General features: G+C 43.6%; 1 protein-coding gene across 2 annotated transcripts; it reads right to left on the bottom strand.

Annotated features, from left to right (window-relative positions):
* Positions 1-845: 845 nt before the first annotated feature.
* klhl2 (kelch-like family member 2) lies at positions 846-26,914 on the bottom strand. 2 transcript variants are annotated; one of them, XM_061245730.1, is made up of 15 exons: positions 26,453-26,914; positions 22,548-22,673; positions 20,451-20,557; positions 18,719-18,840; positions 12,182-12,344; positions 9,700-9,809; positions 8,907-9,023; positions 8,141-8,290; positions 7,577-7,694; positions 6,514-6,711; positions 5,775-5,876; positions 5,212-5,340; positions 3,459-3,599; positions 2,845-2,988; positions 846-2,031 (listed from the first exon to the last, which is right to left on the bottom strand). In XM_061245730.1, the coding sequence occupies exons 1-15, from the start codon at positions 26,518-26,520 to the stop codon at positions 2,003-2,005; spliced, it is 1,824 nt and encodes a 607-aa protein (XP_061101714.1). In that variant the 5' UTR covers positions 26,521-26,914; the 3' UTR covers positions 846-2,002. The 2 variants fall into 2 exon arrangements, with proteins under 2 accessions (XP_061101714.1, XP_061101715.1); XM_061245731.1 differs by lacking the exon at positions 26,453-26,914 and adding an exon at positions 24,265-24,341.
* Positions 26,915-27,382: the final 468 nt, after the last annotated feature.

The raw sequence follows: 27,382 nt of genomic DNA on the forward strand, positions 1-27,382 counted from the left end.
CATTCATATTACATCATTTACAATTCTTACCTTCGCGGAGAGAGTACGGTTTGAACACCAGCTTTCTGCTTGGGACAAGAACACAGAAATGGCACAACAAAGCACTCGCTGGAAAAATAAGAGGCTGACGTCTGAGGTGAAAGGTCACAGCTAAAGAACCAGGGGAGCGTGTGGTGCGATTATGAGATTTGGGTGAGCAGTAGAACCAACTGGAACACATCACAGAGGAGGCTGTGCTGTTGTATAAGAATGCAGCAATGTTGTCGTAACGTTCATATTACATCATTGTTTAAGCACTTAGTGGCTAGGATCAGGGAAGGCTTGAATATGCAATTTAAAATATATACAGCGGGGTCTGAGAAAAGTCTGAGACCACATTCTTGAAAATCTGGGGGGGTTCATGTAATGATGAAAATAAAACAAAAGCTTTGCAAGAACTACTTGAAAGACCAAAAAAAAAAAGAGTGCTGCACAATCACCTGACCTCAACCCCATCGAAAATGTATGGAACATTTATTAGAAAAGAAGACAAATAGGACCATTTTCACTGGTGGTCTCCGACTTTTGGACCCCACTGTGTGTGTGTGTGTGTGTGTGTGTGTGTGTGTGTGTGTGTATATATATATATATATATATATATACATATATTTGTTTTCCTTTTTTTTCTTTACATTTAAATAGATTGATATATGCATGTGTAATATTTTTAAAAGGTTCAAGTGGCACTGTTCACATTTAGCTAATTAGCTAATACTGTAACATTGTGTAACTTGAGTTCTGTGATTGTAGTTCCCAAGGCATTCATAAAGACTAAGCTCAGGAACTCAGGAAGCTTCAGACACAAATCCAAGAAGCATATTTATTATCATTAATAACAATAAAAAACAAGTTATGAAACGGTTCATAGATCATTGCACAACATTCCTCTTTACACCGACGATAATCATAATAAGTCCACAAAGGAAAAGAGTAAAGAGGCAAGCAAGAAAGAAAGAGGGGGGAAAAACAACGGAAAAAAGGAGGAAGGTTGGGTCTTTTTCAAGAGCTCCAGTTTAGTACATTACATCCATGGCTCACTCACGTACAGCAGGAAGCAGTAAAAACAGCAGCTACACTTAAATCAACGTTTTTTTTGTTCATTTTTTGTTTTTTAAATGACCATGCAGATAAGAGTTTTCTCCTCCGGATCCAGGCAAATCGGTGTTAATCTGCTATAGTACGCATGCCATAACATTCGCATTAGATACAACAATGAAATGCATCAAACATGGCCAGTATTGGAAAGTAAGTACACAATATATAAAAAAATTCAAACGTATACATAGTTAACAGCTCGAATGATTTTGGCATCTCAAGTTTTGAAATGTGCTGGAATCGCCATCCCTTTCCCTTTTCTTCATTAAGTGGCATTTCGCTGTAGGCGAACTCACACCTCAACTTTTCGGACAGACATTAGAACTGACATTGGTTTCAGTACGACAGCATTATTACAAAGTAGATTTCAGTTCTCCGGATGCTCCAGCGAACATCAATGTAAAAAGGCAAAAAATCTTGACTCAAGAAACCAGCTCCACCCCGAAACGGCCCCCATGCTTACACCCTTATGAAACTCGTTTTCCCATTTTTACACAACACTGTAGAACGGATAATCCCCAAGTTTTCCCCAACGCTCCCGCACCTACTTAACCACCCCCAGCCGGGTCGCGCCTGGTCCCTCGTGCAACGTCAACCTCCGACCTTCCGCATTATTAAAACGTGTTTATACTCGCCGTCATCCTCACAAGTTAAGAACGTGTGTTAATGGTTGATCCCATGTAGTGCTCTCGTTAAGTGCAATCAGTATCGTTGTAGCCCCGCCCCCTCCCGGTCTCCCTGGAGAAAGGGGCGCGGCCGGTCTCCTCTGCCTCCGGACGAGGCAGGTTCACCGAGACGCTCGAAACTCTGAAAGCGGCTGTTTGTCGCCCAGCCCCCATCGTCACAGCAACAGCAGGTCCGCGCCGAGTCATAGCGGCTTGTCGATGACTGTGACGCCTGCCGGGAGAGAGCGCGACAGAGGCGTCACACTCCAGTCCTGGAGGGGGCGCTGTGTCTGCCAGTTTCACCAGCCAGTTTAGGCCTCGGAAACGAAAAGGACTGTACACTCTCAGAATAAAGAGACAGTGGAGGTACATTTTTGTTCCAAAATTCCTAAATGTAGCCTGAAAGTACATTAATGTTCTCTTTGGGTACAAATGAGTACATTTCCCAAGCAAAAAAGGTATAAATTATGTATATATTGCTGGCTATGTGAGGAGGGTAAGGTTTTAAAGTCCTTCAGCCCTGAAAAGCAGTGAATGTATCTTCTCACTAAGTGGTGATGATTCCAGATATTATTCTTCTCAAAGTGATTGTAAATGTGGTATACATTGTTAAAACACCAGCTAAATAAAGGTAATGTGAAGAAACAACTGAAATCACTGATTCACACATCTTGCCAAATCAGATGATTAGAAAAGAAACACAAATGCAGCCAATACCAGCCATATGGTAAATGGTAAATTGTTGGCATTTATATAGCGCCTTAATCCAAAGCGTTGTACGATTGATGCTTCTCATTCACACATTCATACACACATTCACACACCAATGGCGATTGGCTGCCATGTAAGGCACCACTCATATAGTTTATATGATCTCATCTCCCCAGCCCTCCCGCTCTCTCTCTCTCGCTCTCCCTCTCTCCCTCCCTCTCTCTCTCCCTCCCTCCCTCGCTCTCCCTTTCACCTCTATTGCCCCTCTCCCTCTTGCTCTTGCTCTCCCTCCTCCTCCTCTATTGCCCCTCTCCCCTCTCTCTCTCCTCCTCACCTGCATAGCTCCGGCCCGTGCTCATGCAGGAGGGCAGTAGAGTCCACTTGTCAGTGCTGGGGTTGTAGAACTCCACCGACGCCAGGTTACAGGATCCGTCGTCTCCTCCAATCACGTACAGCAGATTGCTCATGGCACACACCCCTGCGGGACCGCAATAGGCCATTAATAACCACACAGACACACCCACAGCCAATCAGAGCCTTCTCTGAAGTAACTGAAGCTGACAATCCCCATTCAAGTTATCCCCTTCCAAATTAAACGAGTCAGTGATTTTGCTTCTTGGGAACCCTTTCAGTCCCAAGCCCAATATGAACTGGCTCCAACCAAGGAGTTTTGGTTTTGGTTGAGAAAATTGAGAACGTTTACCAAATTTATCAGGGTTTTAATAGGGGCGCAAAACAATAGTCTTGCAGTCATTTTGATTGGTTCAAATGGTATACACCCAGACGGCACTCTTGCAGTTTTACACACATGGCGTGGCTGAAAATGAGCGTGCACGCTCAGTCACCCTACCCCGCATGACTAAGGGTTAAATTAAAAAAGAATAATTGAAAGTGGTTGACAGCCGACTGTTGCTCCAGGCGGTTGGCGGTTTTGGCGGCACGGCTCACCGGCGTTCCTCCGGCACATGTTCATGTCGGCGACCTGTCTCCAGGCGTTGGAGGCGGGGTCGTACACCTCGCAGCTCTTCCGCACCAGGGGCCCGTCGTGGCCCCCGACGGCGTAGAGAAGGCCCTTCAGAACGCCCACACCTGCAGGCGCATCGCACATTACAGTACCGCCATTTAACAGATGTCTTTATGCAGAGAGCTACAGAACAAAGTTAACTGCAGTACCGCCATTCAGTACTGCCATTCAGAAGATGCTTTTATACAGAGAGATGTACAATAACTGCACCCCAAAGGTCACTGAAACAACTGCGGAACAAAGTTCATTACAGTACTGCCATTCAGCCTATGCTTTTATACAGATAGTGCCAGGACAAAGTTAATTACAGTACCGCCATTCAGTACCACCATTCAGAAGATGCGTTTATACAGAGAGCTCCAGGACAAAGTTAATTACAGTACCGCCATCCAGCATACGCTTTTATACAGAGATGTACAATAACTGCACACCGATGGTCACTGAAACAACTACAGAACAAAGGTGCAGTATTCATTATCGACAGCCATGAATCAGTTATTGACAGCCTAACTCACACAGTATTGTTTGAAGGCTGATACAAGGATACCAGCTCAATCCATAATGGTCATTCCTCTGTTAGATAATGTCCGGACCACACTTGCATTCAAAAACACAAAAATTGCCAGCCTCATTGTTTTACCATTCTGGGACAAATATACGTAAAATATATTTTGGTAAGGCAAATGCGCTATTCAAATTATTCCTGAAAATCTCAGAAAATTCTGTTTGGTAGTTTTTATTAAAAAGATGAGTCAAAATGTTATTTATATAGCTCTCCTACTGCAATAGAGCACACAGTACTTTACATAAAATTTAAATAGAGGTAAAAAAACAAGAACATACAGATTTGGTGTGGGGGAAAAAAAAAGATGATTACATTTTTATAGCCTGACCCTATTTCTATTTCATTACGCCCCCTCTCCATAAAAAAACCCAAAACTGTGACCCTCCTTCCAAATCACATTTGTAAGCCCTTCTTCCATTGATAACATTCTCCATTTACAGAAAGAGATACAATGAAAGAAGAACTGGGATATTGGATATCTGGTGTAATCTATCTAAACTAGCCATCTTGTCTCTGTCAGATTGTAGTCACGGCTGTTATTTATTTGTGTAGTTCTTGGGTTCCCTGGTGAATGTGGGTTGGGCTAAATTAGTTCACATGCTGATTCATGCTGACTACTGTTCTGCTGTGGCCCAGGGCCTTGTGTTAACTTTAAATAAAGGTACAGTGGTTTTTGATGCATCAGGAGTGGAGGTCGATCCATTACCCATGCCCCACCAAGCCTGCCTGCGCTCTCACGGGTTACGAAGTCAGCAGCTCGGTTGCCCTCCCACACTTTGTGAGGCCAGTTTCTGACAAACAATCAGATGATAGCACAGACTATTACAGTCTCCCCCATATACTCTATGGGACCACCTCCTGATTGGAATCAAAAGGCAGAATCTGCTCGCAAGACTTCACGCACCTGAGAAATGCAAGCCAAATTCGTGCCCAGATCTTTTTGACGTGAAAAAACATTCGGGAGGCCAGTCGCTCTGAAGGTTAAGTCCCAATCTGAGAGAACACAAGTCCTATAGTGTACGCCTGCCTTAAACATGGCTGGTGTCTCGTGTTGGGGAGATGGAGGGGGAAAGGAGGAGAAGAAAAGGGGGATGAACAGCGCTGCAGCTCACCAGCGCCGCTGCGTCGGGTGCTCATCTCGGCGATGTAGGCCCACTCGTTGGTGTTGGGGTTGTAGGCCTCCACAGTACTGAGGCACTGACGGGTGGCCCCATCATAGCCCCCCACTGCGTACAGTATCCCTGAAACATTAGGCACTATGAGGGCTAGTGAGGATTGTTTCACACACACACGTGCACACACACGCACGCACGCACGCACGCACACATACACACCACACATTGTCCACTACCAAATATAGTCTCTAAAATATCTGAAACATACCTGTACAACTGAAACATCTGTCAGAACCATTTCACATACACACACACACACGTACACACTGCAGGGACGTGCAGGAAAAATCACTGCAGCTGACTGACTGCATCGCCTTTGAAACTGTGCCTCAAATCCCACAGGAAGTTCTCCTTAAGGAATTAATCATTGCGACAGAAACCAAGGCCTAATTTTCATTTTCATTTCCGAACAATGATAAAACACCACGCAAGGTTTTGAATTACTTTTTTTTTTTCTACCCTACACACCCCAAAACTTTATTGCGGCCAGAGCCTCTTACCAGCAACGACGCCAACACCCACACTGCTACGGCGAGTGTTCATGGGAACGATGTGGAACCACTCGTTGGTCTTGGCATTGTACGCTTCTACAGTGGACAGTCCTGCCGTGGGGATGAAGGAGAGATCCTCTGTTCAGTCAATCGCTCCCGGCCATGATGCCACATGGGTGTATTACCCTTTCTCACCACTAGATGGAACACTTTCAAACTTATACCAAATCATAATGCTGTCCTTCGGGGGAACTCCAGTCCTGGAGGGCTGCTGTGTCTACAGGTTTTTGCGGTTACCTCACATTCAGCAGCCAATTAAGGCCTCGGGAGCCTTTAGTGTTTTTAGCCAATTAGTTGCTTAAATGAGTCACTGGTGCAGACCAGGACTGGAGTTTGACACCTTTGTTACCCTTGTGTTTGATTGTTAAGTTCAAACTAAAATAAATGTTTGTTTTTTTTTTATCACAAAGGACTGCACATTCAACAGTAGTGAAAAAGACTCTCTCACTACCATCCTTCTCTTCTTTCAGTACAGTTTGTAGAGCAACAGGTTTTGTTGCTAATTCTCAGGGGTCTGCACTAGTGGTGTTTTCACATTTTACTGCCACTTCCTGCAATTCTGGGGCAGGAATTCAAATCAGTATCTAAACTAGGGCTGGAGCAGTTGGAGTCAGGCGAAGGAAGTAGTTAGCTCCTTAGACAGGGAGGAGCCATTTCAGAGCCTGGGAAAGCGTGAGAGGCCCGGTACCTGTGCTCCCGTCGAAGCCCCCGACGGCGTAGAGAAGCCCGTTCAGCACGGCCGACCCCAGCGTGCTCCGCCGGTCCTGCATGCTGGACACACACGCCCACTGGTCCTTGGCCGGGTCGTACGAGTCCACCGTGCGCACCCTCAGAGAGCCGTTAAACCCGCCGATGGCGTAGACGATGCCCCCCATGTAGACCACACCTGGAACACCACAGGTCAGGGTGAGACATGGCATCGCGGCAAACGCCATGGAGACGCCACGGAGATAGACGTTACAAAGACACCATGAAGAGAGATGTTAAAAACGGCATGGAGAGAGATGTTATGGAGACTCCATGGAAAGAGACGTTATGGAGACTCCATGGAGAGAGACGTTATGGAGACTCCATGCAGAGAGACGTTACAGAGACTCCATAGAGAGAGACGTTATGGAGACACCATGGAGACAGCATGGAGAGAGACATTACAGAGATGACACAAAGTACACTCAACAGTACCATGCTGGAACTAAACAGACACAGTCATACCACAGAAGCTCTGGACCAGGTGTGTCCCGTCTCGTCATGGGTGCAGGTTTCTGTTTCAGCCCAGAGCTATGACAGCAGATTCAACTATTTAACTGATCATGGTCTCTAATGAAGACCATGACGAGAAGAATCCAGTGTTGCAGTACTGGGCTGAAATAAAAACCTGCACCCACACTGACCAGGGGATATCCCTGGTCTAGACTCAGTCACTGTATTACTGACACAGGAGGATATCTGAAACCGCAACATTCAGATTTTGCGCACCTCCTTAAAGCTCATGAACGAAGCAAATACTTTCACAATGGACATTCCTTACCACAGTGCAGTACCAGAAACACCCGCTACAGACGGGAACCTCCAGTGCTTAAGAGGTAGAGACGATTAATAATTTCCAGTGCTGAGTATGGGGCCACTCAAAAGAGTCCGTGGCCGTAAAAACTCGCTACGGTGCTCAGCATGAGGTCTTCATCGAAGAGGGAGGAACTGTTCTCGGCCTTGTGCAGGAACGTAAAAGGAAGATTTGGGAAGAGAACTCCAACCTGCTCTGCATCTCCTGGACGGAAGTTCTGCGGCCTGGAACCAGCGCTCCTCTTCAAAGTCGTAACACTCCACACTGCGGATGGCCTTCGGAGCCTGGCCTCCCACCACAACCATCACCTGCACCAACCAGCAAAAAGCCCACATTTACATTACTTTTATGTTTTCATGGTGTTCAGCATTCAGGTCAACTGCCTTACCTATTGTACAACACTAAACTAAAAACCAGGTCCTCCTCTACCTTAGGCAGGCTGATAAGAGGTTCTGTAATGCTCTACCTTGGGCAGACTGATAGAGGTTCTGTAACGCTCTACCTTGGGTAGGCTGATCGAGGTTCTGTAACGCTCTGCCTTGGGCAGACTGATAGAGGTTCTGTAACGCCTTACCTTGGGTAGGCTGATAGGGGTTCTCTAACGCTCTGCCTTGGGCAGACTGATAGAGGTTCTCTAACGCTCTACCTTGGGCAGGCTGATAGATGTTCTGTAACGTTCTACCTTGGGCAGACTGATAGAGGTTCTGTAACGCTCTACCGTGGGCAGGCTGATAGAGGTTCTGTAACGCTCTACCTTTGGCAGACTGACGGGAGTTCTCATCCTCGTCCGGACGGTCTTCATCAGGGTCCGCTGGTCAGCCGGCAGCAGGTGGTATTTCATGGCCTCGATGAGGTAATCTTTACACGCGCTGCTGTTCTTCACCAAGGTCTCCTCCTCAACCCTCTGGGAAAAAAACATAAAAATGGCATTTGAGCCCAGAGTCAGCAACACATCACATGTAATACACATTCTCATACAACACTGCAAGGACACAGTGTTATTACAGTCTTTCAGTAAAGTATGAATGCACTTCATATTTATCATTTAAAGCTACCTTGTACCATTCACGGGGACTACCGGACCGACCGACAAAGATTGTGTACATGTCAATTATGTTTTCTAACACCTTCACAAAAGTCTGGGGGTGATGCAGCAAAATCAACCATAACTCTGCATATCCTTCCCAAAAACAAACAAAAGTTTTCCTGTTGCTATATACTACTAATTACGTTTTGGGAATTCAATTTATGAGATCCAGACCTGGGTCAAATACAGTACATAATTGCTTTGGATTCAAGTACTTTTCCGTGGTCGATTGATCTTGCCTGGTGCAATTAATCCAACCCAGAGAACCAGAAGGTATGCACTTTTCTGAGAGTATTTCATAGGTTCCAATACACCAGACAAGCTCAGTAAGGAGTAGAAAAGCATTTGAAGCTGAAACAATGACGCATTTGACCCAGGCCTGAACAGCAGAACACGCGTATACGCGCACGCACACGTGTGTATACACGCGTACCTGTACCAGGTACTCCCTGGTGAGCAGGGGCAGACGCACGTGCTCCATCAGCCGGGCCATGTGCTCCTGTCGCACGTCCTTGTCGTGGGTTACCCAGGCGATCACCGCCTCAAACACCTGCACGTCACAAACACAGACGAAGACCAACCACCACCTTCAGCACCTGCTCAGCATCGACAGACGCCAACCACAGCCTTCCTCCACCGTTCAGGGTGATTGCAGGCTGTGGCTTGCAGGCTAGCAGGATTCCCTGCACCGGTTCAAGGCAAACAACAACTGCTTTACAAGTCAAGCAACCTGCTTTTTTGTAGTAAGTATGATCGTTAAAAAATAGGATATTAATTATTTGCAGACACCATGGCAGGTTTTGGCATGTCCCAAAAGGCCACAAAAGCTTTGGCCCCCTGCCAATTCATATTCCTGAAATGGCCACACCAGATAATAATTATGACATAGAGACAGCATTTGAGTCTTTTATTTTTTTGTTCATACCAGACCTGGGTGAAATACATAATTGTTTTGGACTCAAATTTCTGTGCTCGACTGATCGTGCCTGGTGCAACTGAGCCAACCACGAGGACCGAGGTGTGGTTTGCACATCTTTAGAGTATTCAATAGGTTCCAATACACCAGACAAGTTCAGTTAAGTGCTGAAAAATATCTGAATCCAAAACAATTACGCATTTCACCCAGGTCTGGTTGATACTGAAAATGCTCCAGACCGAAGAGGTTGAAGATCAGCATTAGGGGCGATGTGATCTGGGTTTGTGCGGGACGGAGCGGGGTCGTGTACCTTTTCCTCGGACGGGATGGTGAGTTTGTCGCTGGCGATGAGGCTGCACACCTGCTCCATGCCCAGGTTCAGAAACTCCTCACTCTGAACCACCTCAGAAAAGTGCTGTTCTGTGGGGAGACGACACCACAAAACTGATAAACTAACATGGACGCACGCTTCTCTCAGTTTCTGTACATGATAACCTAACATGAAGATCTCACGTTATGTTCTCTAAATGACAAACCAACATGTTGTTGCTTTATCAATATACATATAGATATTTATTAAATATCTAAGTTAAATGTATGTATTAAATTAATGTACATATGTGTAAAGGTCTGTAAATATTTGGACAGGCTGCAATTCCCACACAGTACACGCATGGATGTACATACCGTTATAGGATGGAGTGAATCATGTAGGAATTACAGCCCTTTAAAAGCGTCACTTATGGACCTCGCATTTCCCATAAAACTTTTAAATCATTCTGTTGTACAGAAAAAAAACAAGTCTGTTTTGATTCATTTGTTACAACAAATGTATTTTCCTGTTAATTACAGAGAAATAGTTATCCAAGCTAAAAAGCAAATAAGCAAAGATAATTAAAACCCTTTCTAAGTGCTGCCAGATGCTACCTCATTCGCATATGAGAATAAAATGAGTAACACACCAAGTGAACACAGACAGCTGCCCTCTATATTTTTCACGGATACGTGTATAAAAATAAATAAATAAAAAAAACAGGAATAACAACAAAACCAGACTCTTGAAAGCTGCATAATTACACAGACAATTCTAGCTATGTTTAATCATATTTTCACAGTGGTGTTTTAGCCACGATGAACAAGCTATATTGGCTGCCAATGGTAACTGATAAATGGCACTAATATTACACATGATGTCATGAAACTTGAAAACATTGCATGGGTCTGAACAAAGAAGATAGAAAACCACAAAGGAAACGTGTATTTTACTATGAAGTGCTGCCAGCATTCTTTTCCAAACGTGAGGCTATGTTGGAACTCTCTCCCAGAATCCTCTCCTCTATCTACCAATACCTCGATGTGCGATTCAAACAGACATCATTGCATCGCTCGATCTCTTACCCACAGTGCACACTGTGAATGATCAGAGCCGAGCTCACTGGGCCTTCACATGTTTGACTCCGCCCCAGAGACTGCACACACGTTATGGGACCTGAAGGGCTGCAGTCATAGACACGCAGAAAGAAGCACGGTGAAATGTTCACAGCAACAGGGAGCAGGCAGCCGTCCAATAGCGGCGGCCGAAGCCAGGGAAACAGGAAGCGGCATGCTCTAAATCGCTGGGGGGAGCTGGTTGCTAGGGAAACCCGGAGATGGCAACTGCTCGTTAACTGCATCCTGCCATTACTGAGACGCGAGACATTTCAAAGAGTTTTTCCCACATCAACATGCCACCCCTAGGGTCGCGACCTCTGACCACTCAATAGTGTTTTTTTTTAAGCCATAAAAAATGTAATACGTCTGTAAAGATAAGCAGAACAATCGCTTTAAAACCATTTTAATGTCAGTTCTTAATATGTCACGAATGCTTTATATAAAGATTTAGCCAAAATATTACAAAATAACTGGCTGTAAAATAGTTCTTTTTTTTGGGGGGGGGGGGGGGGGGGGATTAGGACTGACAAATGAAAGATATAACCATTTGAAGAGCTTAAAGACAACCACAATGAAACACTGTTTTCTGTTATTTTTACCTTGAGACGGTTCTTATTTTGTAAAGAAGAAGAGTGAGCTTTTCAGTTCAAGCTCTATCCGTCCGCATTGTTCAACATCAAGTGATCAACGGCAGCTGTTGGAGTACTGCTCGGCCACCGCATTCTATTTTAAACATTCGCAACTACGGAAGAAGGCTCTCAACAGCCCCCTCGGGACAATCAGAACTAAAGATCTAAAGTTGTGTCTTTACCGAGTTTCTACAGTGTACAGACCGGAGAAGTGGACAAATAACGCACACGAGCCACACCACACAACGTCAATCCCGCTCCAGTTCTGCCCGTGCTAATCTCACACCTCCGCCAGTATGCTAACCATGCTTTCCAGAACCTTCTCCTAAGGGACGGGGCCCCCCACCCTGTGATGTTTTTACGATTTCCTCATTACGACTGGCCAGCCCTCCCGGACCCTTTTAATCTCTCTGTCTCACTTCCACCAAATTACGCCCGCCACCTCCATCAACCGCACCCGGCAGACGCTAATGCACATCTGGGGTGACCTGGCATGACCGGCTACCCACATGACTTAGCCAAGTCACCACTGACACTGGTAGCATTAGCAGTGCAGTCCCACAGGCAGGAATCCAGTAATAATAGCGTTCCCCTTCATACGTTTCAAAGCCTGAGGTCACAGCCTTGGCTGCAGTGATTACCCCAGCAGGCTGTCCTCCCAGTGGCCTGTGCAGGGGTCTGTGTGTGTGTGTCTGACCCAGCAAACCGTACCTGTACAGGTGTGTGTCTTACCTGCGAAGGTGTTGGCCTGGCCCAGCAGCAGGCTGCAGGCATGCATGTCGGCGAAGGCGCGGATGCCCAGGCAGTTGGTGGGGTGGAGTTGGGAGCTGAGGAACTCACAGCAGGCCTGCTTCACATCCTGGAGCTGTAGGAGCCCTGCGGCTGGGAGCAGCACCTGGGAGCACACACATAAACATATACACACATAAACATACACACACAAACATATACACATATAAACATACACACACACCGTATATAAGCACATACACACATGAACATATACACACATAAACATACACACATAAACATATACACACATAAACATACACACACAAACATATACACATATAAACATACACACACACACCGTATATAAGCACATACACACATGAACATATACACACAAACATATACACACAAACATACACACACAAACATATACACACATAAACATACACACACACCGTATATAAGCACATACACACATGAACATATACACACAAACATATACACATATAAACATACACACACACCGTATATAAGCACATACAAACATTAACATATGCACACTGTATATAAACACATACACACATGAACATATAGACACAAACATACACACACACACACACACACACACACACACACACACACACACACACACACACACACACACACCGTATATAGGCACACACACACACACACACACACCGTATATAGGCACATACACACATGACCATATACACACGCATGCGCATGCACACACACATGCACACAGGGTCCCATTATGGTGCCCTGAAATTGGGGTACTACGTATGAACGCTGCTGTAATTTCAATAAGGAGAAACTAAAATGTATAAAAACACCCTTTGTTAAAATCTGACAATGTGTACGTTAGTGATATTTTTAAATGTTTTTATTACAAATCTCAAATTGTGGAGTACAGAGGCAAATAAATAAATGATGAGTCTTTGTCCAACATTATGGAGGGCAATGATACATAAAGTACACTCCCACATATAGTGCAGTCCATAAGTATCTGGACAGTGACACATTTCTTTTGTGGTTTGGCTCTGTACTCCAGCACATTGAATTTGAAATAAAACAATGACTAAGAAGTGCAGACTTTAAGCATTAATTTACATCCATATTGGGAGAACAGTGCAGGAATTGTAGCCATTTTTATAAATAGTCCCCCCAATTTTATGCTACATGCTTTCATTTTATATAAAAATACTTCTTCAACTTACAAACTGAACAAGTGTCAAACTTCATTTCGATTTTTATACACCGATTTGTTATACACCATTTACGGTTTCCATACTCTGGTATTTCTATATACCATAAGCACAATACAGAGTCACTGTAATATTATTTCTTCATATACCCTCTTAAAAAGTATACTGGTAATAGAAAGTGCACCAGTTTGTTAACAGAGATAAGAGCTGAAAAAGGAAGCAGAGAAACCAAAGGAAGTGTGCTTTAATATATGCGCTCACACGTCTCCGTGTGTGACAGATCTTGCCTCCCACACACACAGAAATGCACTGACACACATAGGCTGGGATTTCTGGAGCAGGAATGAGATTCTTTTTCAGAACCGAGGACAGGAGAGGAGGTCTGGATGCTGCCAAGCGCCGCTCCTACAGACGGATCAGCGCCAGTCTGTCCTCTTGTTCCAAAGCTCGGGGGACGCGACGGAAATGGCGCTTCAAGCAGAAGCTGAGCGCGTTAATTCAGCTTCCATAACAGAGACCACATGGTGCCCGAAACAGAGCGCACCTGGAGCCGTTCGCTGAGGAGTTAAAAAGCCGGGGAGAAGTGACGGAGGTCAACCACAGTTACAAATCAGTCTCCTATACAAGTTCATGACTTTAAATGTCCTTGACGCAGTCACCTTAGAAAGATGTGTCATCAATAAAGGTGAAGTGTGTTCCAGCTCGTAGTAAAACTAATAACTTTTTAATACTTATATCACTACAGAAAATATCAATATCATGCCTGTTTGTTATTACACATTAACTACAGCAAACCTGTAATATCACTACAGTTAATATCATTATCAAGCCTGTTTGTTGCAGCTGAGATTATGTAGGCCCTATATTTGATTTAGTTACTTTTTTTCTGGATAAAATAAATAAAAGTTTCTTGTACTTCCTGCTGACACATCCATCCAGATGCCCTTTACAGGCATAATTCTGGACAGCATTGTAATTCCCATTGGAGCGGATTCCGCGAGGTCACCAGTCGGACGACGGCTAGATTAATCACGCGGTTACAAAACCGCTAATCTGTTCACACTAAAGGAGTTTCTGCCGCTTTGATCAAACCGGGTTTCACGTGTCTGTTCTAAATTTAGGAGCACACACATTGTTCTCCACTGTCCTCTCTTTAATCATTGTCTGCCAGTGGCTCTCCAGAGAGAGTGAGTGAGTGAGAATGAGAGAGAGAGAGAGAGAGAGGTGTGTGTGTGTGTGTGTGTGTGTGTGTGTGTGTGTGGGGGGGTTGGGAATCTCCAGGGATATATCTTAGATATCTTAGCACTGCGGCAGGACTGCCTACTTTTGGCTCCGCAAGCCCTGTCCTGAAAACTAAACTCCCATAATGCAATGTGTGAATGGCTTCATTATGACTAAACGCATGTGGCACACACTGCCTACAAAAGCAAAAAGGGGACAAGATTTTCAGAGGAGGTTCAACTGTAAGAGAAATTACACTTCCATTTTCATTTTTCTTTTTAAAAAGACCAGACACAATCAATTTTTCAAGTGTTATTTAGGCCAAATACAAAAAAAACATAAATAGGAAAATAATAACAACATTTCCAAAAAGCAGGTCATAAATAAATGCAGGAGCCTGTGGTCTGATGCAGTGTGTGTTTTTTATGGATCTACTTCAGGTTCACTTCAGACTAAAAACACACTGAACAGCACACTGATTTATTAAAAAGTAAATAGCCATGTGACTTATCCAGGAAGCATTGTCTCCAACAAGACCAATGCCAAATTCGCCTGTAGGGGGCAGTATAAGAACTTGGTTTCTTTCAGAATTAAAAAATATATATAATCTCAAAATATACAGAAGCACAGGATCCCCTAAAGGGAGATTATGGCCTAGCACATCCTTAAATACATTTTTCTACATTTGAGGGAAAAATGTCAACTTGTGTGTCATGATAAACAATTATTAACAGTAAACAAAATGACATGTTTTTTAACAACACATTTGTAATCAGTCTTCATTGCATAATTGGGATAGGTTATAACTGAAACGAGAGGGCAAAGAAGATTTGATCTAGAGCCTCCATCAGCTTAGCGGCAGGCCTGTATGTGGGTATTTAACTTTCCCCATCAAGAGACCTCCCCAGACAGCCACAGGTAAGCAAAACAAAATTCCAGTTTGTAACCACAGTACTTGACAGCCAGAATAACGAGGTACCCCCATCAAATTACAATCACATTACTTCATGCAATTTAAATAAGAAATTTACACACTATAGGTATTTTGGAATATGTTTTTCATATTATACGTCAGTGTTCTAGTGTTCTGTTTATCACCATTGCTTTGATTGTGACATCACTCAACTTAAGAATATATTCATCACACATTCTTATGCCTTGAAGGGCTAAATTACACCTTAAAGGACTTAAACATAAAGGCCTGACTAAATAAAGGCATCTGCACATACAGTATGAGCAATCTCACCGAAACTAAGGAGTGACATTAATCATAAAACCGATTGGACATGACAGCAAAAGGATCTGTGCTTCGTCACGCACCGAGGAGTGTGGGGTACAACTCAAACAGCCAACAGCTCCATTCCACCCACAGCGAGCGGTCACATCCACACCATCTGTCCCATAAATGCGTGCGGGGAAGCAGGTGGCTCACTGGGTAAGATTCCAGCTTCGACTCCTTTCCCACACCGGAGGAATGCAGCCACCGCCACTGTGCTTAATTGTGCTTACTCCCACCAAGTCTGTTTTATTCATTTTTTCAGTTTTTTTTGGTTTAAATATTTGGCACCTCCAATCCAACCTGAATTTCCCACCTCCAATCCCGCAACCTACATAGAAAGGTGTTACATACATATGGCTCCCCTCCGGAGCATGTGGTGCCAGCCAGGTGCTCCTTTTCACACCACAGCCACAAGCGAATGTGGAGGAGACCCAATCATACGTGTGCACAGAGAGCAGGCCACAGGTGCCCAGACAGCCACCAGGGGTGAATGAACGCTGCTATCCCCCACTGACTGAAACCCTCCCGTACATCTTAAAGCCACTGAACCGCCTATGCCACAGTCAACACTGGCATGAGTCAGATTACATCATGGTGCCCACCCATCCGCTTTTACAGAGCGAGATAACCAGCAGGCCTTACTCCTGACTTAATATATCCAAGCTGCGGTTCTGTACAGACTTGGCACTAATGTCAGGTCACCAGATGAAAGCACTTCATGGTCTGGCCTTTAGGCGGAATACTGGACTTAATTTCCCCTACTTAAGATGATGACTTTCCTTCCCTTCAGAGTGAAACGAGACAAAATCACAAACAACAACAACAACAACAACAACAACAACAACAAAAAATCACAGTAACCGGTTCTGTTGTAACCACGCTAAAGTATTTGTTACACTGAGTGAATCACTCTCCTTATTGGACACTAGCCTCATGGCTAACACAAAAGCGATCGCAAAATAATAAAGACGGAAAGCCAATACAAATCATGAGTAATATATGCCCTCGGTAATGTGATATCGCGAGGGATGCATTTAACCCCCCCGTTTTCAAACCAAAGCACTGCAATCCTCATTATAATTTATGAGGACCTGTTACTGCGGTTGCCATGGAAACAAAGGAGACAAAGCAAACTGGCGAGTCTGCAGAGAGCATGGAGAGAGGAACACGGGTTCTACTGCAGTTCCCCTGTCCAACATTTTACGTTCCTGTGCTGGCAAACGCACAAGCCTAACTGTCGAAAGGAGCTTTGCATTCCTGTTCACGAGACGTTTATGAGAACTGGCGATGGCCAAGTGTGATTTTAGTAAAGGGCAGCAGGAATGGCTCCCCGTAAAATTAACATCTGTAAACACGCCATCCTAAAGCAAAGCTTAAAATTAATCACATCTTTTTGGAAATGCGTCAGTATGAATTTGGACGCAAGATCTAAGGACAGTGTTTATATACAGTGTCTCCGTTTATAGACGATCATTCATTTCCCTAGGATTTTCGCAGTCAATCATTTTCATTGCACTGGAATAGGTCTGGGATGGTGTGGCTCTGGTGACACTATATTACATTACTGGCTTTCAGCAGATGCTCTTCTCAGAGCGACACACACCTCTTCACAACGTTTTACATTTTTACATATACACACATGGACAAAATTGTTGGTACCCCTCTGTTAATGAAAGAAAAACCCAAAACTGGAGCTTTTTGGCAAGGCACATCAACTCTATGTTCACAGACGCAAAAATGAAGCATACCAAGAAAAGAACACTGTCCCTACTGTGAAACATGGAGGAGGCTGGGTTATGTTCTGGGGCTGCTTTGCTGCATCTGGCACAGGGTGTCTTGAATCTGTGCAGGGTACAATGAAATCTCAAGACTATCAAGGCATTCTGGAGAGAAATGTGCTGCCTAGTGTCAGAAAGCTTGGTCTCAGTCGCAGGTCATGGGTCTTCCAACAGGATAATGACCCAAAACACACAGCTCTTGGAAACACCCAAGAATGGCTAAGAGCAAAACATTGTACTATTCTGAAGTGGCCTTCTATGAGCCCTGATCTAAATCCTATTGAACATCTGTGGAAGGAGCTGAAACATGCCGTCTGGAGAAGGCACCCTTCAAACCTGAGACAACTGGAGCAGTTTGCTCACGAGGAGTGGGCCAAAATACCTGTTGACAGGTGCAGAAGTCTCATTGACAGTTACAGAAATCGTTTGATTGCAGTGATTGCCTCAAAAGGTTGTGGAACAAAATATTAAGTTAAGGGTATCATCATTTTTGTCCAGGCCTGTTTCATTAGTTTGTTTTTTTTAAATGATTCTGTTGAACCACAATTCAAAAGCAATGTCTGATTTTCGTTGGTTAATTTTCAGTAAATTTTTATTTATTATTACTTTTGTCAGTTTCAAGTTATTTCAGTGACCATTGTGGGTTTTTCTTTCATTAACAGAGGGGTACCAACAATTTTGTCCACGTGTGTACTCCTTTTACACACCAGGATATATACTGAAGAAACACAGGTCCCACAGTCTCAAGAAACAACAGTGTCCTTCCTGGGAATTGAATAGTTATACTACACTTCTGCCATTTGACCCAACTGTTCTCAACTATATCCTGTAGGTTTTCACTCCAACCCTAAGAAACCAGACCCCATTCAACAGCTAGAGCAGGGCTGCCCAACCCTGTTTTAGGAGATATACCATACTGTCGGTTTTCACTCCAACCCTAACAAAGCAGACCTGCCCAAACCTGTTCCCCTGTTGGGGACCGCTGCATTAGATGCCAGCATTCGTAGGGAGGGGCATCGTTCGGTGGCCTTACCTGCACGTTCTCCTCGGTGACCTGGATCTCGGCCGTATAGACGTAGTCAATGAGTGTCCCCAGCGTCCAACCGTCCATCTCTTTGATCCGAACACGCTTGGCCCTGCTCTCGCTCATCTCTCCTGTGAGAGCACAGAGCACGCACAACATCTCAACACCTCAACATCTCAACACCTCAACACATCATCATCTCAACACATCATCATCTCAACACCTCAACATCTCAACACCTCATCATCTCAACATCACAACATCTCAACATCACATCATCACATCATCTCAACATCACATCATCTCAACACCTCAACATCTTAACACATCATCATCTGAACATCACATCATCTCAACACCTCAACATCTTAACACATCATCATCTCAACATCACATCATCTCAACATCACAACATCTCAACATCACATCATCTCAACATCACAACATCTCAACATCACAACATCTCAACATCACATCATCTCAACATCACATCATCTCAACACCTCAACATCTTAACACATCATCATCTCAACATCACATCATCTCAACACCTCAACATCTTAACACATCATCATCTCAACATCACATCATCTCAACATCTAAACACCTCAATACCACAACACCACAACATCTCAACACCTCAACATCTTAACACCTCAACACCTCAACACATCATCATCTCAACATCACAACATCTCAACACCTCAACATCTTAACACATCATCATCTCAACATCACATCATATCAACATCTAAACACCTCAATACCACAACACCACAACATCTCAACACCTCAACATCTTAACACATCATCTCAACATCACATCATCTCAACACCTCAACATCTTAACACATCATCATCTCAACATCACATCATCTCAACATCTAAACACCTCAATACCACAACACCACAACATCTCAACACATCATCATCTCAACATCACATCATCTCAACATCACATCATCTCAACATCACATCATCTCAACATCTAAACACCTCAACATCTCAACACATCATCATCTCAACATCACATCATCTCAACATCACATCATCTCAACATCTAAACACCTCAACATCTCAACACCTCAACATCTTAACACATCATCATCTCAACATCACATCATCTCAACATCTAAACACCTCAATACCACAACACCACAACATCTCAACTCGCATACTCACACACAGACACACACGCACGTGCACGTGCACGTGCACATGCGCACACACACGCACACACACACACACACACACACACACACACACACAATGAGCAGAAAATGGGCAGACTTAACCCCAAGACAGAACCCCCCCTAATCCACAGGGAGAGCCACAGGGTCTAGGGTTTTACAGCAGCAGGTCACACAGGTAACCCATCTCACCTGCTTTCTTGGGCCTGACCTGGCTTTTGATTTTAAGGTCCAGGGTCTTGTCCAGGGTTTGGGAGTACAACCCAATGCAAAATGCGGCAGAAAATATTTTTTGTCGGTAATACACACTTAAATGTGAAATGTTAGTTTACTCTTTTTATGCTTGTTATGGTCGTGCCTCTGTTAGATAATGTCCGAACCACACATGCATAAGCAAAAAATCTGTTCCAAATCTATTCTAAATTATCATATAAAATTCCAGCCGAAACAGGCAGACAAACAACACCTAACTCAAGCACAAGAGCAGGGAATCGGGGCCCAGGACCAGGGGCCAGTGGCCAGGGTACCCAGGGGCCGTGTGAGACACAGACCTGTAAACATGGCGTGGAAGTACGGGCTCCCAGCGGCCAACACCACCCTGTGAGCGGCTATCTCCACATCCTCTGCCACGATGGTCACATCACACAGCAGGTTCTGACTGCGGACAGGAAACGCAACTGTTATTCACTTCAATTCAACATCTTTATCGTCCTTCCGTAAATGCGTAAACACGCAAATGTGTCTTTCAATTCAATTCAGTTTCATTTGTATACAGAAGACTGTCCACAAACACGCTTTACGGAGTAGCAGAAGCGCAAACACCAGACCTGAGCCCCCAAAATAGCAAGCATGAAAGGTAATAGAAAACTCACATTTCTTTGGTTCACTTACACAATACCATAAAACAGAACAAAATAGAATTATGTTGCGTTATTTGCCATTATTGTCCATCCGTATAAACGGAGGATTTGTAAAATGTACATTCCTCTAGGTAAGGAAGATACATAATACAAGTATCTGTATTAAATTATGTAATACATACATTGTGGAATTACTGGTTCTGACAGTGATCTGTGCATATTTCAGAACTAGGAGAACCTAAGGGGACAACGATCCAGCTCTGTTTCAGAGGCCATCAGACAGGCTGTACCTTCCGTACTATCAACCAAAAACAGCTGCTGCAACGCGCAGCACAGGTCCAACGAGATTATGATGTTGTCAGATCAACCTACTGCACTCGCCCTGTTGAAAACCAGCCTAAGATGGTCCGCTGGTGAACAGCTAGTTGACCAGCTGAAAGTGCTGAAACACAGCTTAAACCAGCTTGACCATTTTAGGCTGGTCTATATAATCAGCTAGTCCAAGGGGCAGCCTGTAGCCTAGGTAGATGACTGGGACCTGGAAGGTTGGTGGATCAAGCCCCAGTGTAGCCACAATAAGATCTGCACAACTGTTGGGCCTTTGAGCAAGGGCCTTAACCCCACATTGCTGCAGGGGGGATTGTCGCCTGCTGAGTCCAATCAACTGGAAGTCGCTTTGGTAACAAATTGTTATTAGTCTATTGGTTAGACCAGCCACAACCAGAAGTAAGAGTTTAAAGCACAGCTTAAACCACCATAAACCAGCTTAGACTCCCAGCTGGTCTTAGCTGGAACTTCCAGCCTGGCAGTGCTCCTGGTGTTGAAGTAGGACATTTCACAGGTGTTCTCTAGAAGAGAGGCAGAACTCATGACTAAGGAACAGGTGGAAAGACCTCTGGGAATGTTTTAAGAGCTGTGCGTTTCCACATTTTAATCTAGCCTACATATAGCCACTCCAGTCCTTGACCTTTTGAGTGCTGTCCCTGCACAATCCAACGAATACATTCAGCTGTTTCCAATATGGGGCAGCCTGGAGCCTACTGGCTACGTTTCTTGACTGGGACACAGAAGGAAGGTGGTCCAAGCCCAGTCTAGCCACAATAAGATCTGTGCAGTCACTCAAGGGTGCAAGGCCCTTAACCCCACATTGCTCCAGGGAGGACTGGCCCCACCATAATCAAATCAACTGTAAGTTGCTTTGGATAAAGGCGTCAGCTAAATAACTATAATGTAATGTAATGAATAACAGAGCTGGTATGATCAAGCTGGGTAGAATACTGAAAACATAATTACATTTTGTTGCATATGTGGCCACACAGTTCAGTATAGCTGCCATTCAATTTAGCATTAATGTTGCAATCCCTTATGTACTTTATGAGTTTATGGGTTAAGCAGCAACAGAAATCATAGAAAATGTCTTACCTCCTCCCCCTCCCCGTCCCCCATTGGGAGTTAAGAGCAATGCACAGTGTGCTTGGGTTGAATGTGTCGGATCATTAACCTGGCAGAGTGACTTGGCTCTATAAGAAGGCCATGAGTTGCCCGTTGTGACACCGGGTCGATTGTTACGCAATGTTTTTGAGCAAGAAATTGACCCGAAACTGGTCTGTTGAAATCCAAGGTGAAAGAGGACGTGTATGGGAGTGTGCAATGTGGTTTACAGCAGGCTAGGTTGTTTCAGATCATGGAAGAAAGCATTGGCTAGCAATGGATTCCGTGTCACAACAGACCCCGCTCTCCCCTAGGCGTTATGCGTTTGAGCCGAAATGCTAACGGAAACGTGCTAACCTGCGTAGCTCGTTCATGACCTTGAAGGCCTTCTTCATGTGCCGTGGGTTTATGGTGACGGGGCACTGCTTCTCAGACACGTCGTCCTTCAGGTCGTGGGGCTTGTGTTGGCAGAGCTTGGTACATCTGTGAGCGAGAAAAACAAGACTGTGTCAGAACTGGTGGCATCGGAAAAGCTGTGCTTCCCACCCAGTCAATCATCTCATTCAGAATCTTTCATTTGATTAGGACTTGCCAGCTTTTGTATGCCAAGTTGAATTTTGCTTGGTGATAAAAAAAAATGTATGCTTCTTAAAAAGCCTTTCCATGTGGAAATGCAAGCTGCACAGTTACAGCTGTTTCTACCCACAACAAATGTATTCATTTTATATTTTTCTTCTTTTAAATATTTATTTTACAGTTTCAGTGTTATCTTCGTAACAAAGAAATACTAAAAGGCAGACAAGATTTCTGATGACAATAGCGAGACAGACCTTATTTAATCCCCCGATTACATGCTCACATGTCCCCCACTCACATATTGAAACATCTTAAATAGTAAATGGACTGCATTTATATGGCGTGTTTACCAACAGCGCTTTACAATTAATGCCTCTTATTTACCCATTTACCGATTCACACACACACACACACTCTCACACTCACACACTCACACACTCCAATGGTGACCATGCAAGGTACCAGTCAGCACGTTGGGAGAAACTGGGGGTTATGAGTCTTGCTCAAAAGCACACCCAGGGTGGGGGATCGAACCAGCAACCCACTGACTGCCAGATAAGCGCTCTTATGTCCTGAGCTAATGTTGCCCCCACTCCGGAAGAAACTCCACCTCCACTGTACAGGACAACAGCAGGGCACCACCCAGGTACAGTACCAAGAAAAAGGTATTGGGAGTGTTAGCGACATTTTTGTATGACATATTAAGTAATAGACCATTATACAGATAAAAACTAGATCACGTCTGTCTGGGATTACCTGGATTGCCAGAAGGAAGTAAGATAGCCAAAGTCTGCATAATAATTGTGGCAAGTTCCCCAATATTTGGTACAACCTACCAGACAGCTTTTCTTATGAAACTGGAAGACAGTGTAAGTCTAAGAGAAGTGATGCCATTTATAGACAAAGGGTGGTCACAATATCGATTCGTTTTTAACTGTTCACTGCTCTTTATACTAAACGTTTCGATATTTAAAACTTTTCATTTCATTATTTTTGAAAGCATCTTGGTAGATGGTAAATGGTTGGCATTTATATAGCACCTTTATCCAAAGCACTGTGCAATTGATGCTTCTCATTCACCCATTCATACACACCAGGGTATCATCAGGATCATCAGCAAGGTACCAACCAGCTCATCAGGAGCATTTAGGGGTTAGGTGTCTTAGGTTAGGTCAGGGACACTTCAACACACTGAGGGCGGGATCGAACCAGCAACCCTCCGACTGCCTAAAACTTATGCACAGCACTGTACCTACTGCCAGATGCTGCCAAGACCATGAAGCTAAAATAGTGCCTCCAATATTTACAAATAACTCCAAAGTTATGCATTAGATAATTAAGTAGCAACTACAGTACTACATCAACAATGCTGTACAGAAACCCACAACATTACATCCTTCAGTCATATTAAATACAATCTCATACCCACTTAATCATTTTGTTTCATGCTTAAATGCATATAGATCATTCCACAAAAAAGTGAATGTGGAAGTGTTACCTCCAGTCAAGTAAAGCCAACACGTAGGGTACTTAGTTCTTCATTGAAAGCATGTGAAGCCCTCCACTTTAAACAGCAGCCTCGGAATCTGTTCACAAGACTCAGAACAAATGCTTTCATACACAACACTGCCTACTATTATCTCACACAAACAGAAACAGAAGACTACCATCCCTACCAATGCCTTCAGAAACAAACACCCTATGCCGCAGCCAACATATCTAATTTTACACACAAACTGAAGTTATTGCAAATACACTACAGAAACACCAGCTACACAGTAATCTAAATAAAGGATTTTCATTTGCACACATGTGGGTCTATTATTGCGTATTTGCTATAGTAGTACAGAAGTACAGACTAAATGACTGCCATTTCCAACACCTCTTAAAAATATCCAAAATTAGACTCAAAGTGTGTGGTTAAAAATATACTTTTAATAAGTAGTGGAATTTTATTTAAAAAATATGAACATGTCAGAACCTGCCTTTTCTGGAAATGTAATGAATCCCATTTTAGAGAATTTGGTTGCCAAGTTACACAGCTTGGAAGGTTATAATGACCTATTCTGATGAGTACAGTGACCAAAATCCTCTTTCTTTCCTTTTTTCTTTAGGTAGAAAATGGAAAGAGAATCATATTTTCTGCAAATGGAAGGTAACATGGAAAACAGAGAAATGCGCTTTGCTGTCATGCAAATCAAATTAAGCAATAAATAAATTCTGCGATCCAAAACCTAGGACACAATTTATCCAGTTCTTCTAGTCCTGTTGTAGGAAAGTAATATGGTTGTTTGACCACAAACCCAAAAGAGAGGGACTTGTATCACATACAAACAGTACTAATTAAATTAAACATAAAACGAGAATTGAGCTGGCAGGAAACCAGCCACACAAGGATGAATCCCTCTGAAACAAATCATGTTAATTAATGGTCTTCAGGTTTTAAATATGAAAGATCACTAGAATCACACAAGGTACAACATCGTTCACTGTATCTTGAGGAAGGGGGTGGGGACTGTGGGAACTGTCCATCTGTTCAGGCAGTGTCAAATGTCAGCACATATTGCACCTTTTTAGTTTTTTGTTTTTTTTTTGGGGGGGGGGGGGATCTCTCAATGCATCTAGGAGTGCCTCACCAATCTCAAATCACTACACTGGACAGAAAATAAGCGATTAGTTTAAAAAGAATTAAAAATAAGGTTACATGAAGCAGTCACCAATAAGGTTACATGAAGCAGTCACCAGAGCGCCTCCCAACACTGAGCTGTGAAAAAGACTACACACACGCACACACACACGCGCGCGCACACACTTGAGGAACTGTATGATCTAAGTGTGGTCTGCACGCCAGGTCTTTCGAATGTTGATCACATCTCTCCATGCCGAAAAAAGTACACGCCGGTTTTCAGAAGAGTGATTCGTTTCCTAATATTTCAATAAGCAATGCATAAAGTGTTTCTAGAACTACACAAAAAATGTAACTGTTTATTTAATTAAAGTAAACCCTCGTTGACATTTCTAATTCTCTCGATACGCAGCTAGCTAGATGTGTTTATAATATTGGACCAGTTGCTTAAAAAGACAAATATGACAGTTGCAAGAAAATATGGTACTGATCCCTCGACCTGTTAAACAGCTGCACTTTCCAATACAACCTATCATACTACCACAACAATTAATGAAAGATTATATTAAAATTAAAATCAGAACAAAAGCACAAATCATATCATATAACAACTACATGCACTGCTGTTCAGATATTGGTACTGGTAATCTCAAGCACTGCTGGATAACTGCTGATAAGTAACATGTCAGGTAATTTAAGTGAAGGCAGGTACACCGTAAGGCTGTAACGCTACGCATAATTTACAAATCAAACCCAAACCATCAATGTCCAAACTGAACGACTATGGATGCATGTCCATGCAGATAAAAACAAAACGAACAGGTCAGTAGCCTATGGAAGCCACCAAGAGCATCAAGGCCACTGCATTGTACACAGCTAGCTAACAAGCTAGTTAGCTTGGCAGTAGCCTAAACTTTGCAGATTGTCATTTAGCAGTATTACCGAGCATCGTTTTCCATATCTTTGCGAGCAACATTCTATTCACGTTGGCAGTACAGGAATACAAGCAGCAGCACTGTTGCCCAGCACAAAAACATCCAACACCACGCCATTCGCTTACATTGGGTTTATTTCCATTGTGTCGCCTCTTTTCAGACCATGGAAACTGAACGCAGCTGCTTGCACCATTCCATCTCAGAACTGGGTCTTTTTTAAACAGAGAAATGCACACCCATGTTTTTGTGCCGATGATACGGGTTCCAATCCATTTGGACAGGCACCTCCTAATTCTGCTTCATTGTCGGAAACGGTGACTAGTATCGGTGTGTCATTCAATCTGTTGTAAATTCAATGTTCGGCATGGGCTTTTTTCGTAGCCGGCCAGCTAAGTTAGCTAAGTGATATCGCGTTTTCCAACACTGCAGCACTGCCCTATGCGTGAATTTTGCCGAGAAATAAATGTATCACACGATTTGGGTATATTCCCTTCCCCAAGTCGGTCGCTGAGCCAGCTAGCTACCTGTATTTTCCCCTGATTGGAATATATAAACAAGGACTGCGAACTGCAAAGACCTTCTTTCAACAGCGCGGACACCCGAAGAGAAAAACAGTGGCTCCCTCTGCTTGTGGAAGACTATTGCAACTTTTGGCAACAGCGAGAATTCTTGGCTTAATGAATGTTTTGCAAATTGATTGCAACCTACAATGCTTTACAAAAGACACATCATCCACTGCACGCCGAAAAAGATGCTAGTCAATTAAATCGATATATTTAGCTAGCTGTAACTTCGATATGCCTGAATGGCTAAACCTCGAAAGGATATTTACAATGATTTAGAAATATGTTATCTAGATCACACATTACATTGTTGTACAAACTAAAATTCAAATAATTAATTTGAAAAGATGAAAACATTGTTGTTGCAAGCATCCAACTAGACCACATAACTGGTGAACATAAACAGTGGGTGAATATGATCGTACTCATCTCAGTGTGAATAAACGATTACCATTTGTGTGTGTGTGTGTGTGTGTGTGTGTGTGTGTGTGT

Source organism: Conger conger, chromosome 6 (genome assembly GCF_963514075.1).
Source record: "Conger conger chromosome 6, fConCon1.1, whole genome shotgun sequence".
NCBI lineage: Eukaryota > Metazoa > Chordata > Actinopteri > Anguilliformes > Congridae > Conger > Conger conger.